At 38.3% G+C, this 18,770-nt stretch overlaps 2 protein-coding genes across 2 annotated transcripts; both read right to left on the bottom strand.

Annotated features, from left to right (window-relative positions):
- Positions 1-1,385: 1,385 nt before the first annotated feature.
- On the bottom strand, positions 1,386-7,253 carry MEE44 (Nucleotidyltransferase family protein). Its single transcript, XM_078986497.1, has 4 exons — positions 6,291-7,253; positions 5,442-5,903; positions 1,801-4,815; positions 1,386-1,621 (listed from the first exon to the last, which is right to left on the bottom strand). The coding sequence occupies exons 1-3, from the start codon at positions 7,116-7,118 to the stop codon at positions 2,209-2,211; spliced, it is 3,897 nt and encodes a 1,298-aa protein (XP_078842623.1). The 5' UTR covers positions 7,119-7,253; the 3' UTR covers positions 1,386-1,621; positions 1,801-2,208.
- A 1,667-nt stretch (positions 7,254-8,920) lies between these two features.
- On the bottom strand, positions 8,921-11,448 carry LOC145037782 (transcription initiation factor TFIID subunit 11-like). Its single transcript, XM_078986498.1, has 5 exons — positions 11,298-11,448; positions 10,493-10,808; positions 9,588-9,675; positions 9,373-9,472; positions 8,921-9,213 (listed from the first exon to the last, which is right to left on the bottom strand). Exons 2-5 carry the CDS (start codon positions 10,798-10,800, stop codon positions 9,086-9,088), a joined length of 624 nt encoding a protein of 207 aa, XP_078842624.1. The 5' UTR covers positions 10,801-10,808; positions 11,298-11,448; the 3' UTR covers positions 8,921-9,085.
- Between the last annotated feature and the right edge of the window lie 7,322 nt (positions 11,449-18,770).

The raw sequence follows: 18,770 nt of genomic DNA on the forward strand, positions 1-18,770 counted from the left end.
TTACATAAGTGGAAGAAAAACTTCTCAAATTAAAAGCATTAAAATATTTTTTTGAAATCTACCATGGCGGCAAGAGAGATTTTAATTTTGATTTCAATTTCAAATATTAAATATGAAATTGTAATAGATGAATTAATTTACTTTTAAAATGCTAGAATGTCAATAATAAATAATAAAGTGCTGAATGTTTATCTTTTTTTGGAAAGTTGTTTATAATAGTTTCAACTTATTGTTAATAAGTGAAGACTGTATACGGTACTTTAGATGGAGAGTTTAGAGATGATTATTATCAACTTTAAGTTTTGAATTTAGCAGTATAAAACTTAGTTAATAATATTTTACTAGACAAATTTTTATAGGATTTTAGTTTTGATTTTCACACAAGGCCTTGAAAATCTTTGGATCTATACTAAATGCAGTTACATGTTTTCTTTTTTATTGTTCTTTATTAACATGTTCAAGTATTCATGAATAATGTATTATTTGAAAAGTCCAAAATCAATTATTGTCATGAGAATCAAAATAAGAAAAAAAAAAAAAAAAAAAAAAAAAAAAAAAAAAAAAAAAAAAAGAAGGTTGATATCATGACTATAGAAAAAGAGTACATCATGTCCATGTGTATTTTGCTACGGATAAATGTTGGGCAAGCGTGTTGTTATTGAAATCACTCTCCATGGATCTACGTCATAAGTGATTTTAAACCACCTATAATATTACGTCCTTAAATCCGAGATGCTTATAGTTTTAAACACAACAAATGTCTTTGCTTAAACTTAGTTAAACGTTACCCTTAACTACGTTATTATAAAGGCTAATGGAGGTATAATGTAAGATCCTTATAAAGGCTAATGATACATGATTTATAATAACTACGTTATTATAAATATGAGATGCTTATAATATATATAGTTCTTCTTTACATAGAGACACTCAATAATTAAAATTGATAAAAATTGTAGTCATGTCCGAGTGTACCAATCTGTTTTAATGACACTTGTTCTCTAGTTTTTAATTGGGCTTGACATGAAAATCCTATGTTTGTCAAATTTGTCATGTTTGTCCCAATGACTTCGTTTGTTAATACCCAGAGTTTGTCAATATTTTTTTTTTTTAATTATTGTCCTTGTTACCTATAATAGCATGTTTCATAGGACAAAACCAACAAAATTTAACAAACTTAAGGACTTTGAAAAACATAGTAAAAACATAAAGATTTGTAACAATAGCAAAACTTTTATATATATATATATATATATATATATATATATATATATATATATATATATATATATATATATATATATATATATATATATATATATATATATATATATATAAACTTGGCGAAACTCCAAGTGCAACTCATTTTGTTATTGAAAATTCACTTCAAAAAAGTTGACGAAATTTTACTTTTGAACACACAACTACAAAATGCCACTACCAAGATTCTTTGTGTACGCCCCAACAAATACATATTTTTTACAATTATATCAAGTTTTATGTACTTCGAGAAATAAAAAGAAACAAGGGGCAAGGAAATAAAAAGAAAATCTGGAAACATAAACCCTTCACAGAAGTACACTCTGATCAAAACTTCTATCATTTTGTAGTTCCATGAAGCCTGCAGGGAAGATTTATTATATAAGGTTAAATGCATGGAATAGCAATGTGAAAATTTTCACTGATTTGTTTATTATTGCATCCTAGTTTTAATTCTTGCTATAACAGCAATTGTACTTTGAAAATTTTACCCAATTATAGCAATATCATCCAATTAATTACATAGAACAAATAATTTACCTTCTTTTACCCAATTATAGCAATGTCTTGTATTGCATTTTGAAACAAAACTTTCAAATCTTTTGTCCCATTCAAAAAGCTGACACATGGCAATAGGACAAAAACTGCAAATCTTTTGTCCCATCCAAAAAGCTTGTACTTGTACTTCCATCGCTGATGTCACTTATCAAAAATTTGCAAATCTTTTGTCCCATCCAAAAAAAATCCAGTGTGCTTAGCTGATGTCAATGGAACAAAATCTGCAAATCTTTTGTCGCATCCAAAAAGCTGATACTGGTACTGGTATTGGTACTGTTGATTACCAAAAAGGTGGAACTGGGACTTGCCCGTTGCCCCGATCTCTCATCCATGCAAAAGACGAAAACGCCATTTTCTCATCCTCATCATCAAAAATACGTCAACATTCATCTACGAATTCCCAACACTCGGTATAATCAACGGGAGTAGCTTCAACTGACTCGAATCACAATTATCAGAAAGAGACAAAAGCCGATCCTCCAAAGTAGAATACGCATCCGCAAACGCCTTTATACATTGATGAATCCTAAAACAATTCCTTCCAACATTATTTGCAGGATACAAAGGATCATCTATATAAATCGGATCAATACTATACCCCCTTTCTCTATTTATATAAACCCCACTTCCTTGAACCGAAATCCGCATCTGACGTGGATCAAACACGTTTCCAAAAAAGTAAAAAAAATCCATAAGAAGCCCTCCAAAGTTTTGATTAATTGGTCTCCCGTAATGATGCTCATGTTGAAGAAAGCGAGTTATCAATAAAATCAAACAATAAGAACTTAAACCGCCGGAATACGATTGGTCCAAACTCCGGTCAGCCAGAAACTGTTTTAGGACAAGCGCGAGAGGGGTGGCGGCCGGAAACTGTTCCGTAAGTTCTTTTACTAATTCCGTTGTTTGTAATCCGGTGTGTGATGGTGCTTTGAAACTTATATCGATTCGGATCAATTCCATTCCGGTCAACTCCGGAATGGAATCGTCGAACGGAACTTGGACGACAAGCATGATGATTGGAATCGCGGTGTTTTCCACGATTTTGAGGGAGTCGTTTTTCACCCATTCTTGATTAGCGAGATATCGAGCCGCGTGTTGGAGACAGGTTTCTTTGATTCCATTCCGACCTTCGAGGATTCCGGCTTCTTTTATTGGTTCTAGGTTTCGAACTGGAGGGAGGCAAACCACGAGATCGACATCACTTGTCGGGAGAGATAACCCGGTTGCGTTTGACCCGAAGATGTTAGTTCGGGACCGCGGCCATAAAACTTGAAGCGAACGGGTCACCCGTTTGACCGCCCAGTTGATGTACGGTTTCCGGGTCAAGTTTACTCCGGCGACCCGTTTACAAAACGAGTCGATTTCGTCGTTTAAAAGACTGTGCATAACCGGAATCGTGGAGCTCCGGACGGTGGAATCTAATTCCGATTCCGGAGATTGAAGCGGAATCGCCAAATCCGGATGTTTTTCTTGCGAGATTGCAATCAAAGCTCCCGGTAATTGACTTTTCTTTCTCCACGAAGGCCAAACGACTTCACTCCCATCTACTCTCAAACACGCTTCTTCGAAATTAATTCCGTCATGAAACCACCCTTTCACGCCCCAATTCCGGGGACTCGAGCTACCAGAACGGACAGTCGGAAACCCGCGTTGCTTCCTCGAATCACCGCCGACCACCGACGCACCACCGCGCGGGACACACAGAACCACCGGCGAAGGCGGCCGTTTCACCGGCGGCGGTTCTTCGCGTCTGCTAGGCGGCACACACGGCGATTTATGTTCGTACGTGTGGGCCCGCTTAAACTCCCGTGACCGATCCCGGGAAATAATAATCGGTCGCAAAATCGGATACGGTGCTTCGATATCCAAAGAACCGGAAACATTCACGTTCATGTTATCATCGGTGACTTTTCCGGTGACTTCTCCGGGGATAACGTATCCGATTGGATCGAAAGCCGAACAGAAAGACGCACCGGAAGGCGATGAAAAAGCAACCATGTCATCAACAGTCCGGTTCATGTCAGCCTCCTGCCACGCCCACGAGCTGTCATCGGAGCTCAGGGAAGGTGGGCGGGAGAATCCGGCGACCGGGTGGTCGGAGGAATCCCAATACATAACCCCGCCACCGAAATACTGACTATAATCCATCCCGGAAACCGCAAAGTCTTCTTCACCCACCCATTGACCATCGTGCTCCTCCACGAACTCCGGCGAGTCAAAGTTTGACTCGCCGGAGTATCTCCGGGTGTCATCATTTTGAGGAGTGGGAATTTGTTTGAAAGATTGTCTTCTTGGCATAAAGGGGAGTAATCCATTGAAGCTATGAACCATTGGTGGCCAATCTAAGCTCATTGGGATGGGGCGATGGTGCACCATAGCTTCGGTGCACCCGTTTTCGATTGTCCGGTTTCTGACTGTGTGTAAAAAGCTTGATTGGTGGTAATGATTTTGCCAGTTGTGGCCCACATCTAGATGCAATCGATCAGTGGTTGTAGGGAGGTGTGAGTTTGTGAATGATAATTGAGGACCATTATTTGGCCATTCATATGGAGAGTTTCTAGAAGAGTTGACTATTCTAGAAGAGTTGACTATTCCACTTCCACCATGGATGACATTATTGACAACCGGTTTTTCTTCTTTTTTTGTAGTTTTAGTCTTTTCTTTTACTTTCTCAAGAGGTGATGAATTGGAAGAATTGATAGCTGCTTCTGTTGAATTGTCATCAGTGGGAATGGGAATTGGTGTAATTTTGGTGTCTGGAATCTCGGGTACCGATTTCGGGTCTTGAGAAACGGGTTTTGAAGGGGTAGTTTGGGAAACGGTATTTTTGGTGGGGTTATTTACGATTATGCCATCTTTTTTATGTTTCTTTCTTGCTCTTTTTCCTTTCTTTGAGGTGGTTTGAACTGTTACATTAACAACCATTTCAGGGGTGGATCGAGTCTCTGTTTCAATAACATTTTCATGAACTACACTACCCAATTTATCCCTCTCATCCTGAAATATTACCAGAAAAAAAAGGTCAGAAAATAGCAATGTACTTTACATTACCAATATAGGTATTTTGCATAAAAATGTTTTTAAATAAAAGGTTTTTATATAGAAAAAAGAAGGCTTTTTATGTGAAAATATGTTTTTTGTATAAATATGATTTTATACAGCAAAAAAAACATGTTCGAAACAAAATTTTGAGTAAAAAGATGTAAAAAAATAAATTTAGGATGAATTCGTAACAAAATTTTGAAATCTGGGCCAAAAGTGTAAAATTTGGACCAAAATAAAATTTAAAATCTGGGCCAAAAGTGTAAATTTTGATAGTGGGACGACCTGTTGACCGGGTAAAAGGATCAAAATGAATACAATTGCTGGTTTTTAGGACTTAATTGACTAAAAAAATATAAAAGACTAAATCGATTATGAGGCCAAAATATAAAAAGACTTTTATGGAGTTTTCCCTAAAATATAAAAGCATGTAGTACATTGTTATTAACTGTTATGTGTAAAAAATATTGAATATTCCCTTTATGTTGCCATTTTTTCTACACTATTCAAGAGAAAAAAAAAAATGGTTTTAAAAAGGTGTACAAATAATTAAATACCATAAATAAGACTAAAAAACACACCTTGGAAGGCTTCTCAGGAATGGAATTACTCTTGAAAGATCTTTGAACAGGAATCTGTTTTTTGACCTTTCCTTTTTTACTAGAAACAAGTTTTGGTTCTGGATTCTTGGTTGACTTTGTTGACCCAAAATCTTCAAGGAGCTCAAGTTTTGTGAAATCAAGTGAAACCACCATTAGCAAACCTCGTATTCTTCTTAATATGCAATCAGAAATTGTATTAATGGAACTCAATGAGGTAAAGAAAAGTACTCCTTCATCAAATTGACTATGCTCAAATGCTTGTATCATAGTTGAAATCTCACAAACAAGTAAAAGGCGATTTAATTTATGAGATATTGAAGAAGATAACTTATCATGTTTAGAGATGAATAAATGTTGCCCTGATTCTATATCTTTTAGGGCTTCAATGGTCTGTAAGTCATCTTCAACACCACTACTTCTTCCATTTAGAATTTCTTGAGTCTGAAAAGTATAAACATTTTATTATTTATCAGTCAAATACAGAAATACCAAAGAAGTAATAATAAGTAGTCAAAAACTGAAACTGCTTTCAACTCTTCTAAGGGGTTGTTTCTTTTTTTTTACAGAACTTAAATATGTCTTAAATCTAAAGTACAGCATACATATATCAGTTGTACCTTAAAGGGCATTTAGATTTGAAGTTCCAAAGTGATTATTGCTACATAAAGAATGAGAATCAGGTATTAATTCTTTAAAGCTAGGGATAGCTAGGTAATTTTACATTCATCACAATAATTAGTTTCCTTACCAGTTACCACTACCCTTTATCCAATCATAAATGTTATTAAATCAAGAGCAAAAACAATTAAGGAGTTAACAGATAAGTACCAGAAATCTTGTAGCTTTTCCCAACACTGTTCGAAAAACTTTGTTCTTCATTTGATCATCCAACTTCATCCACCAATCCACACAACCTTTCTTCCTCCAATACACATTTGCTGCAACACCTGCAACTGCACAAACAGACTTCTCTTTCAATTTCACACCTCTCTTCTTTCCAATATTCAAATGCAACCATGACAATCTCAAAGCCAACTCCAATCTATTGGCCACAAACGCCTCCACACTATAATACCCTTTCGCCTTTAACCAATTAAACTCCATCCAATCCAATGATCCCGACAACACACTCTCCTCCCCTCTCAAAAACTCGCCATTTGAAACCCCATCCATAGCCTCAACAAACGTATCCACATTTTGAACAAAATCTCTACTAACCGTAACAGAATCTAAAGAGGTAGAACAGCAAGAACCAAAGTTTTCACCTTCTTTCGAATCAAACAACTTTACCGATTCACGAATAGACAGCTCAGGCTTCGAAACCTGGCTAATTCTCTTTAGCAGCCCATAGGATTTCCGGAAACAGAAACTGGGGATGTTAGGGTTTGATGAAGACGAGGGGATATCAGGTAGGATGATGAAAGAACCATGACCATGATCTTTGAGTTTGAATTGCATTTGGATTAGAAGTTGTGTGAATGATTTGTCGACGATAGTGAGGTGGGATTGTCTTTCGTGAGGTGTGAGTGATGAGAACCATTTGAGAATTGAGGATCTCGGGTTAGGGTTAGGGTTTGATGATGAAGATGGTGAGTTGGAATTGTATAGAGAGATGTGGGAGGTGAGGGAATCAATCAATTGACGCTTTGATTCCATTTTTGTTGTAAGAATTGGATAGAGAAATGGGGGATTTTGTGAATTTGGTACGAGAAATTAGGTGCTTGTGTGAGAAATTTTTCAAATGTTTGGTGAGGGGGAGGAACCACACCGTAACACCAGGAGTTGACAAAAACAAGGAATTATTTGCATGTTTTTCATCGTCTTTTTTTGTTAATTTACTATTTTACCCTTTCATAGTTTTCATTAAACGTGATTTTTGGTTGATGGGAAGATTTTAAGTATTAGATTTGTTTGTTAAAACTACTAAAAATTGAAAGTATAATTTCTAGGATGAGCATTTATACAGAGGAATCGGACTGAACCGAAAAAAAAAATTAAAAAATTAAAATTAAAAAAAAAAAAATGGAACTGGTTTGGGAAGGGTCTGGAACCGAACACATTCTTAAAGGCACACTTACTTGTAGGATTGAAGCGGAACAGGACCGAGGTATTCTGTCTAGTTCCTGGTTCTCTATTTTCTCAGTTTCCAGTTTTTTATGTTCTCGATTTGGTTCCGAATTGATGTTCGTCCCTAATAGTTGTTATTTATATATAGTTGTTCGACAAACTAGATCAAAACTTTTAAAAGTATAAAAAACAATATATAATCAAAAGCTAAAAATTCTCAAAAGTTTTTGAATAAGTGGCTCTTCGAAAAAAAAAAAAAAAAAGGTTAAAAACATGTATTGTTAAACGAAACTTTTCCTTTAGCTCGTGTTTTTTCTTAGAAACTCGTTGCGAGCACATCCTTAATCGTAAGATATCATATTTATATAAATTTCGTGTAATTTAAACTGTATGTGTATATATAGAGAATTTTTTTGTCCATTTAAAAAAAATAGTGGTTTTTTAATAAAAAAGTTCAAAATTTTAACCATTTTTAACCAATATTAATACTCACATCAAACTCCGCCTTCAAAATTATAACCAGTTTTTAATCGGTATTAATTTCAATTACTTCTCTCAAACCATTTATACTCTAGCTTCAAAATATCTTCTCCAAGAATTTATAAAATCCCAGAATTTAAAAATAAATAAATAAATAAAAATTAGGAAAATGACTTACAAGCCCAACGAAGTTTTCAAACCGTTCAAAAAACGACAATCATGTTTTCTCTGTTCAAAAAAATTCAACGAACTTAAAATTCTATCAAAAAAAACTTAACTAAGTTACACTTTCCTGAAAATAAAAAAAAGAGAAACAGATGACATGGCTTATTACCGTATCGAAAAAATGACTTGTTAGACCAACGAAGTTTCCAAAACATTTAAAAAACTCCAATCATGTTTGACTGTTCAAAAAAAACTCAACGAACTTAAACAAAACAAATTTAGGGTTTTTCAACGGTTTGAAACTTTGGTTTGATTTTTTAGACAAAAAGTCAAGTTCGTTGGGTTTTTTAAAAGACAAAACATGATTGAAGTTTTTTAAATGGTTTGGAAACTTCGGAAACTTCGTTGGTTTTTAAATCATTTTCCCTAAAAAAAAATTCTACAAACCCTTGCTCTCATTGTGGTTTAAGTGTGTTTTAATATGTTTTTCTATGCATTAAGTGGTGTAATTTTCCATTCCATTTCATTAAATTCTAATTTTTATAACTTTAGTTGTTCAAATAAAAGAATAAAACTGACAGGTTAAACCGTCCAACCTAAATCGGCAGTTTACCAAATGTAGCACCACTCCCTCTAACTAACCTTATCAACTATCACCTTGTTTATCAACTTTTCACCTATTCTACAGAACACAACCTAAGTAAAAAAAAAAATCTCACGATTCCAATAAGGGAATAACACAAAGCTCAATTCTAACACGATCTAATGCCATATATTATGTTACACTCATAAAGTTCGAGGTCATGCATATTTAATGACTTAACTAGAGCAATTCTACGACAAACCATACATATATTAATTTTACAACAAAACATTTTTTTTTTTTTTGTAGATCATACATTTCAACATGATTATCGAAAAAGCCTTTGAACTGATCTTTTGGGTATCTTGCCTTCTAATTTAAGCCTTCTATACGCTTCTCTGACGTGGCATGGCCTGAGGGGCCCACTCTCTTTTCTCTCTTTCATCACCACTTTCGCTACAAAAGTCATCCACATACACGTCATAATGGACTTACAGGGTGCTTTTTTTTTCATTCCATCATGAAATGGGATGAAATTATGTGATTAAAACAATTTTAAATAAAAAAATAATGTGTGATTAAAATTAAAATTTTAACATAAAAAATAATTTCTACCTGTTTCAACAAGTTCACCAACAAAAATCTTTGCAATTCCAGATACCACAATAGTCATAGGCATAGAGATTTTATTGCTTCCAGTAATACTACCTAACAACTGCATTCATATTTCACACCACAATATAACACCAAAAATGTTAATTACAATTTACAAATATTAGAGAAGGGTAATTATGTCTTTTGCACAGGCAAAAAAAAAAAGACATACATACCCTTTTCATGACAGATTTCTGAAATCCAGATCTTCTGAAAGATTCATACCTACTCATTTGTTCCTCTGTAAATTGTGACAAAATAGACCTGGGAAAATAAATTAATGAGTAAATTACACAAATGGTCCCTATGGTTTGAGGTAATTTCCACTTGGTCCCTAACTTATCTTTTTTAACTTGAAAGGTCCCTACATTCTGTGTTTTTGTTGTCCGCTTGGTTCCTGTCTTACATAAAAAGACTATTTTGCCCTTGATTTTTTAATTTATTTGCATAAACACACCCCCAACCCCACCTCAACCTCAACCTCACCTTACCTTACCTACCCCACCTTATTTAAAATAAATTAAAAAATCAAGGGCATAATAGTCTTTTAAGGTAAAATAGGGACCAAGCGCACAACAAAAACAAACAGTAGGGACTAGGGACCTTCCGAGTTAAAAAAATAAGTTAGGGACCAAACGTGAAAATTACCCAAACCATAGGGACCATTTGTGTAATTTACTCTAAATTAAATTATAGAAATTACTTAACTCAAATAATAAATCTTAGTTTCTTAAATAATGTGATTTAGGAGGTTGTAACTTATAAGTATATGAATACACTTTGGGTAATAACTTTCTATTTCTTTGACATGTTCCATTTTTAGCTAAACCATAATTTTTTTTTACCCATTTTACCCTTTTAAGATAAAATATAGATCAAGTTGGAGAAAATAGCAACCTACTTTATTCTTCTGCTAACAATATGTAACAAATAAAGTACATTGCTATTTTTGGTAAAAAGTAAGTACATTTAGACTAAAATATAACTCAAATTAACCAATTATTAGCAAAATCGGTTGCAATTTACACCTGTAAAAAATAAAAATAAAATAAATAAATAAATAAATCCATCAAATACTTACTGCATCTTGGCCATCTTGGAAGGATCACTGGATGATGGTAACTTTCCAAGTTCAACATCCATGTTCTCCTCTTCTTCTTCATCATCATCTTCTTTGTTTTTCCCCATTTTGGCAGTTGCTGACGTGGCAGCTGATTTTTGTGGGTTTCTAGAACGGATTGTATTGTCCACGTCAGCACCCTGAGAGTTGACTACTGGTGGTGGATTGGGGGTTTGGGGTTCAGTGTCATCATGAGCAGTTGGTGAATTGGGTGGTGATTCCTCGTGTTCTTCAGCCACTACTTCAAAAGGATCCTTGGATTGTTGCATGGTGATTTCTTCAAGATTAGATGAAGGAATGTGAGTTTTGAATTTTGATTTTGGTGTTGTTTAATGAACTATCGATTTTTTATCGACGTATTTAGGGTTTTTTTTTCAGATGAATTCGCACTTTGACTATGCGTCTTGAAATACTAAGAAGAAATCTCAGAATACAGACAACACAGATGCAATTATGCAAAGCATACTGTAGAGTTGCGAAGAACTCACTTAGGAATTTTCTCAAACACCTTATATGCAATGCAGCGTCTTTATAAAGGAAGGATACTTCGTTACCTGATTGAACAATTGTTTTTGTTTTTGTTTTCATATGTCGTTTCTAGACCTACTCATGGTTCGTCAGGTTGTTTAATTCTAAGATTTATGATTTTTCAGTTCGATTAAGTTGACTGGTTGGTTTTCAGCTCGAAAAAATTAGAACTAAATGCACAATGGGGATCCAGCAGCGATTTAATGGAAGAAAGGGGGAAAATTGTTCGATTTATTACCTGAGTTCCTCGAAGGAGGTGGACGGCAACTGCGATGACAAAGATTCGTGCAACGATCAACCGAGAAGATGGATTGCTATGGCGGTAGAGCAGCGATTTTGGTGGGTTATGCGGACTGTATGAGAAAGGGGGCGAAAGAAATGAGGGTAAAGATGGAAAAAAGAAATTTATCTATATTATAAAATAATAAAATAATATTCTTTGCCTTTCTGGTATGGTTATTGTCACACCCCCAAACCGGAATGGTGGAAACGTTCGGGGCGGATGACTTCATGTGGTAACGTAACAAATGAATACATAGTAAAGAAAGCAATACAACCATCATATATATAATTGAAAGTTTACATTGTTTAAAAGTGTACATATTCAAAATCAATTACATAATGATGTCAAATATGAAATTTAAACTGGCGCCGCAGCGTGCCAGCGTCCCTTCTTCAAAATCCATTTGTTACCTGTAATTACTGAATCCCTGGGACATACAAGTAGTTTTGAAAGAGTAGATCAGCATTTAAGCTGGTGAGTTTCATAAGTATTTAATGACAATGTATGAAATGAAATGTTTTTGTTCTTTGTTTTTATGTTCCTAGAAAATCCTATATTTTCTACTATTATAATTGTAACCTTCTTTCACGATAAATGCTTGTTTCTAGTAAATGTATGTAAGTATAAAGATTTCAATTTGTCTGAAAAACTCCGTAAATCATTGTGTTTCTAATACCCAATGTGAGTTTTATAACGATGCTATTGACAAGGAATGCCTATACACAACGTTCTTCAGGCATTGGAATGTTCTGACGTTTGTCACCCCAAAAAGGTGGATTGTAGCTAATAGTCAGGGCGCGGGTTGTCAAGCCTGTATAGATCTATAAACAAACACCATGCTCCCCCTCCAAGGGATTCTGGTATATAATACAGGACTTGAAATGTGTACTCGAACGTACGTGAAGTTAATGTCTCACAAAACTTAGTATAAAACAGATTTACGTATGAAAATGTTCGTTAGTCATTGTATATGAAAGTAGCTTATCGTAATAGTATTTCCATGTATGTAAAGTTCGTAGTATTCTCGTGAAACTATACCTATTATAGTTTTCTAAAAGTATGTTTCATTTGTTAAATAAATAGTATAAGTGTTGAATTTTAACTTTTAAAATTCTAAGTGTTGGAATTAAAGTTTATTAAAGTGTGTGAAACTTTTCCAAATTCCAAAACTTGAAGACAAGTTTTGTAACTCTTCAAAACTTTTCATTTCATAACTTACGAATTAAAAGTTCATAAAATGAAGACTCTTCATTTTATGTAACTTATGTGTTTTTAATGTGTGTTAAAGAAAAGTGACCATTGGATATCCATAACTTGAGAACAAATTATGGACTCCATTAAAACACATAAATGATCAAGAATTAATCTTAAACAATTCAGCAAATAATTCTTATCATCTTCTAAATTCATAAGAATATGAACATGATTATCAAAGTTTCAAAAAATTATATGAACACATACAAAACATGAAATTTTGATATATGCTATTGTAAATGGATTAGAACAACCATTACACCAACTAAAATAAGTTTTAAAACATCAAAACAGTTTGGGGTAAAGTTTCTAGTCCATTTCCAGCATCAAAAGTCGAACATCTGCATTCTGAACCTTCTATTCACCGAGTGCACGAACCTACTCGGTGAGTAGGTTGAATTTTGCCTTGGACTCGGCGAGTCCATCATGCAGACAACAAAAATTTCGACTTTTTTCACTATTTTGCATCAAGTATCAAACAAGCAAGCCTATGCTCTGATACCACTGTTGGGTTTTGAGCAATCTAACACTTCCTAAGTGTGCATGCAACCCTAATAAACCTTGGATCTATGTTTGTCTAAATACATGCAAAATAATAATTTTCCAAGGTTCATAACCTATCTAACATGGCATGGGGTACTTTTAAACATAAAAGAATTAGATGAGATTACATACCTTTTTGGTGAGTTTGATTCTTAAGGAGTTTGAGGGCCAAGCACCAATAGTGCGAATGCCTCAAATGGAATCACAAATCACCACAAACTCTTGGAAAACTTTGAGAGAGTGTATACACTCTACAATTTTCGGCCACACACAAACACACACACTAGTGGCTATTTCATGCAACATAAGCATTTTTATATAGTGTGCATGGTTAGGGTGAAACCCTAATAACCCATGACCTTTCCTTTTCCAAGGATCCATGGGTTAAAAGCTCCATGGATCATCCATGGACTTCCATACAAGCCTAGCCTATTAACAAATGAGTGTTAGCCCACACCATATAAAACCAATAGCCCACAATCTAATTAGTCTTCCTTTTAATCTCTAAATTAATTCATAATTAATTTAAGACTAAGACTAATTAAAAAACATGACTTCATATTAATATATTATAACTTATAATATATTAATAATCATATGTGTATAACTCTCATAAAATTATCCATAAATAGTTTGGATGAAATGCAACCCAAATGGACCATGCCGGGTCGGGTCAAGTATATACCAAATAAGTTATGGACTTAGACACCTTATCCAACAATCTCTTGCTCTCAACCCGTGGAACATAACGGGTGCTAAACATATCTCAGAACTGATCCCATGAAACTGCAGCCCTCTGTGCATCCGAATATGACCCCGTGGTCAATCTCCACCAATCCTTCGCTCCAAGCCTCAACAGGTTCAGGGCACACCTCACCCTTTGATCAACAGGGCATGAACATGTGAAGAAACACCCTTCCACATCTGACAACCATCTCATAGAAACAATCGGGTCCTGAACTCCATCAAAAGTCGGGGGCTTCATATTATCGAAGTCCCGATACTGGAAACCTCTACCAGCTCCTCCCCCTGGTGCTGCTACAGCCACTGTAGCCGCAGCAGCATTCGTCTCTGCGAGATCCGTATAACGCTCATCAAAATACTCCACCATGGCGGTCTTGATCGACCCAAACAGTTCTGGCAGCTCGGCCCGGAACAACGCAGCAACCTCATCATGCAAGATCTCACGAATCCTAGCATCCAACTCGCATGTGCTTATCTGACCAACAATCTCGGGCGGTACAGACCCGCCCTGACCTCCCTTTCTTGCTCCCGATCCCGACCCGGATTCGCTCCCAGCATGTGTAACGCCCCAAAATTACCGATTAAAAATTTCATTTTTAATTTAGGCAAAAACGTAAAACATCATTACAAACATTCATGATAAAAATCCATGTCTGAAAAACCGGTGACATCATAATCAGAATTCAGAGTACATCCCAGAAAATCTATAATGCGGAAAACAAAAGGCATATGTGTGATATGCTGCTACCGCGCCGACTCCTTTCCCTTAGCTGAAGAGGTACCTGAAATCAAAACTGCAAACCGTAAGCACAAAGCTTAGTGAGTTCCCCCATAATACCCCATACCATGCAAGCATATAACAAACAATATTCAACTATGAGATACGGCCCCTGCCCACACTCGTGAAGATACGGGCCCTGTCCACACTTTGCTTTCTGGGAGATACGGGCCATGCCCACACTCGTGAAGATACGGGCCCTGCCCATACTTCGCTATCTGGGAGATACGCGCCTAGCCCACACTCCACTCTCGGAGAGATATGGGCCTAACCCACACTCAACCGCCAACTCATATCATACAAGTATCACACAGACAACAAGTATAGACAACTCTATCATACTAGCATATATCGTAATCACTCAATTAAGAGATACGGGCTCAGCCCACACTCTAATGCTAATGTCTCGTCTATACGGGTCGGCCTTGGTGCCTTAGACCCGTTACTACTGAAAGGAAACTCACCTCGAAATAGCTGCTGGTGTGTGTGGGAACCAGCTGTCTGCTACTGCTGCTACTTCGGAAATCCTCCGGCTGTAATTCCCACAACATACTCAATCAATCACTATTTACTGCCTTTTGGGTGAAATGACCCTTTTACCCCCGATCGTGCCCTAAGACAAAGTCAGAGTCAACTTCCAGTTGACCCGACTCGCCGAGTTGGCTATCCAACTCGTCAAGTCCATGTCCAAACGACTATCCAAAATTCTGTTTCTACTCGTCGAGTTAGGCGTTGACTCGACGAGTTCTCCATCCAAACTGATGTTCAAGTCCTTCATCCTACTCGCCGAGTTGTATGAACAACTCGGTGAGTTCATCTTCATCCGATGAACACTTATGCTGCGACTCGCCGAGTTGTATGAACAACTCGCCGAGTCTGATCTTGATCTAAGGAGATTGCCTTGAACTCGCCGAGTCAGGGCATCGACTCGCCGAGTTCCATTATGGGTGAGTTTTGGCTTCCAACTCACCGAGTCCCTCCTAGACTCTCCTCACGACTCGACATAACAAAAGGGGGCAAACCCGGAGACTCGTGACTGGACTCGCCGAGTCAGATGAGCGACTCGCCGAGTCCATTCTATGCAAGAGCTAAAAATGCGATTTTGCTTGAATCCAATCCATGTCATTTGTAGATCTGGGCTCCTAGAGCATGAATAACACGTAAAGTTTCCAACTTTACGTGTAAATATCCATATATGGGGCTTTTAGGGTTTGAAATGCACCAAAAGAGTAGATCTAAGGTTTATGTGCAATATGGACTCATAAAGGTAGTGGATCTGAGTTCCTGGAGCTCAACTATGCTTGGATCAAGAGACCAATCGGCTTATTTTGGAACATTATGCACATACAAGCTTGGGGAATGGCTCAAGAATGTCTTAAATGAAGCAATAAGCATGGAAACAAGGGAAAAACAAGATATACCTCAATGGAACTGCTAAGAGAACACAATGGTGCTTGGATGGCTTCCCTTCTTCTGGATCTACTTCCTTTCTTCTTCAAAACCTTCAAAAACACACAATAATTGCTTCAACTCTTCAAAGAACAAGCTTAAACGAGGGTTGGGAGCTCGGGGGGATGAATGGGGGCTGGCTTGGGGCGGACATGTTGCTTAAATAGGGTGCAAACCCCTGAAACTTAGGGTTTCATCCAACAGCGGTGACTCGCCGAGGCCAGGATATGGACTCGCCGAGTCACCAACGTAAACGTGTCCCGGGTCTCGTCCCTACTCGGCGAGTCGGACCTATGACTCGCCAAGTCCAAGGCTTAAAAGGAAAAATAATCAATTAAGATTTACATACCAGGAACTAGGCGCTACAAATCTCCCCCACTTATTTTAGACTTCGTCCTCGAAGTCTGCTGCTCGATCCTGGAACAACTCGGGGTAATGCTCCATCATTTCATCCACCGGCTCCCAAGTCCACTCTGAACCCTTTCGGTGCTGCCATTGCACCTTCACTAACTCCACCCTTTTGTTCCTCAAATCCTTCGACTTCCTGTCGAGGATCGCAACTGGGCGCTCAATGTAATTCAGGCTGTCGTCAACCTGAATATCCTCCAACGGCACCACTGCTGAATCATCCACTAAACACTTCCGCAGCTGAGAGACATGGAAAGTGTTGTGGATCTGGCTGAGCTCGACTGGCAGCTCCAATCTATACGCCACTTTGCCCACCCGGGCTACAACCCTGAACGGTCTGATAAATCTCGGGCCCAATTTTCCCCGCTTCCTGAATCGAATGACGCCTTTCCAAGGCAACACCTTCAGGAGAACCATATCCCCGACTTGGAACTCCAAGTCGGATCGACGCTTGTCGGCGTAACTTTTCTGCCGACTCTGAGCAGTCTGAAGCCTGCTCCGAACCTGCTGGATCCTCTCGGTCGTCTCGAGCACCACCTCGGTGCTCCCCATGAATCTCTGGCCAACTTCACCCCAGCATATCGGGGTTCTGCACCTCCACCCGTACAACATCTCGAATGGGGGTCGGTCAATACTCACGTGGTAGCTATTGTTGTATGAGAACTCAGCCAACGGAAGATAGGTATCCCAGCTACCACCGAAATCTAACACACATGCCCGCAACATATCCTCCAAAGTCTGGATGGTCCGCTTGCTCTGACCATCCGTCTGCAGGTGAAAGGCGGTGCTAAAATGCAAACGAGTACCCAACTCGTTATGAAACTTCTTCCAAAATCTGGAAGCGAATTGCACATCTCAGTCTGATATCACTGACACCGGCACCCCGTGTCGCGATACTATCTCCCTGATGTAGATATCGGCCAACTTCTCGGCCGAGATGCTCTCCTGTATCGGAATAAAATGGGCGCTCTTGGTCAATCGATCCACAATGACCCAAATCGAATCTACTCTGCGCGCAGTCCTGGGAAGTTTTGTGATAAAATCCATCGTGATGTCTTCCCATTTCCACAACGGGATGTCCAACGGCTGCATCTTCCCATGCGGTCTCTGATGTTCGGCCTTGACCTTCCTGCAGGTCAAGCACCGCTCGACGTACCATGCCACATCCTGCTTCATGCAGGGCCATCAATAATCTAGATGAAGATCCCTATACATCTTCGTCGCCCTGGGATGAATAGAGAATCGGGACTTGTGCGACTCCTCCATCAAGATCTGACGCACGCCTCCATGATACGGCATCCACACCCTGCGGTGCAGTGTCAATAGTCCTCGACTATCATAATCGAAGGAGGAAACCTGACCCACCACACGTTCGCTCTTCCGATGTTCCTCCTTGATAGCCTCCTGTTGAGCCTCCCGGATCTGCTTCAACAGGGGAGTCACCGCAGTCATCCTCATGCACATACCCCTGATCGGCGCCGCCTTGCGGCTAAGCGCATTGGCCACCACATTGGCCTTTCCTAGGTGGTAAAGGATCTCACAATCATAATCCTTCACCACGTCCAACCATCGACGCTGCCTCATGTTTAGATTTGGCTGATCCATAAGGTACCTCAAACTCTTTTGGTCCGTGTAAATGGTACATCGAACCCCGTAGAGGTAATGCCGCCAAATCTTGAGGGCGAAAACCACTGCCCCCAACTCCAAATCATGCGTCGGGTAGTTCTCCTCGTGAGGCTTGAGCTGCCTCGAAGCGTAGGCAATGACATGCCCTCTCTGCATCAATATCGCGCCCAATCCTGAAATAGACACGTCACAATAAACCACAAAGTCCTCCACGCCCTCTGGCAGGGCTAAGATTGGCGCCTCGCACAATCTCTGTCTCAGTGTCTCGAATGCTGCCTGCTGCTCTGGTCCCCACCGAAAGACCATGACTTTCTTCGTCAACCGTGTCAGGGGTACAACTATCTTGGAGAAATCCTGAATGAACCTCCGATAATAGCCCGCCAATCCTAGGAAACTCCAAATCTTAGATGGAGACTTCGGAACCTCCCATCTCATCACGGCCTTGACCTTGGCCGGATCGACCAGAATCCCGTTCTGGTTGACAAGGTGTCTGAGAAATTGCACCTCGCACAACCAAAACTCACACTTGGAGAACTTGGCATACAAGCTCTCCCTCCTCAGGGTCTCCAAAACCTCCCTCAGATGCTCCTCATGCTCCTCCTGCGTCTTGGAATAAACCAAGATGT

This window comes from Lactuca saligna, chromosome 3 (genome assembly GCF_052625555.1).
Source record: "Lactuca saligna cultivar CGN05327 chromosome 3, ASM5262555v1, whole genome shotgun sequence".
NCBI classification, from domain to species: Eukaryota; Viridiplantae; Streptophyta; class Magnoliopsida; order Asterales; family Asteraceae; genus Lactuca; species Lactuca saligna.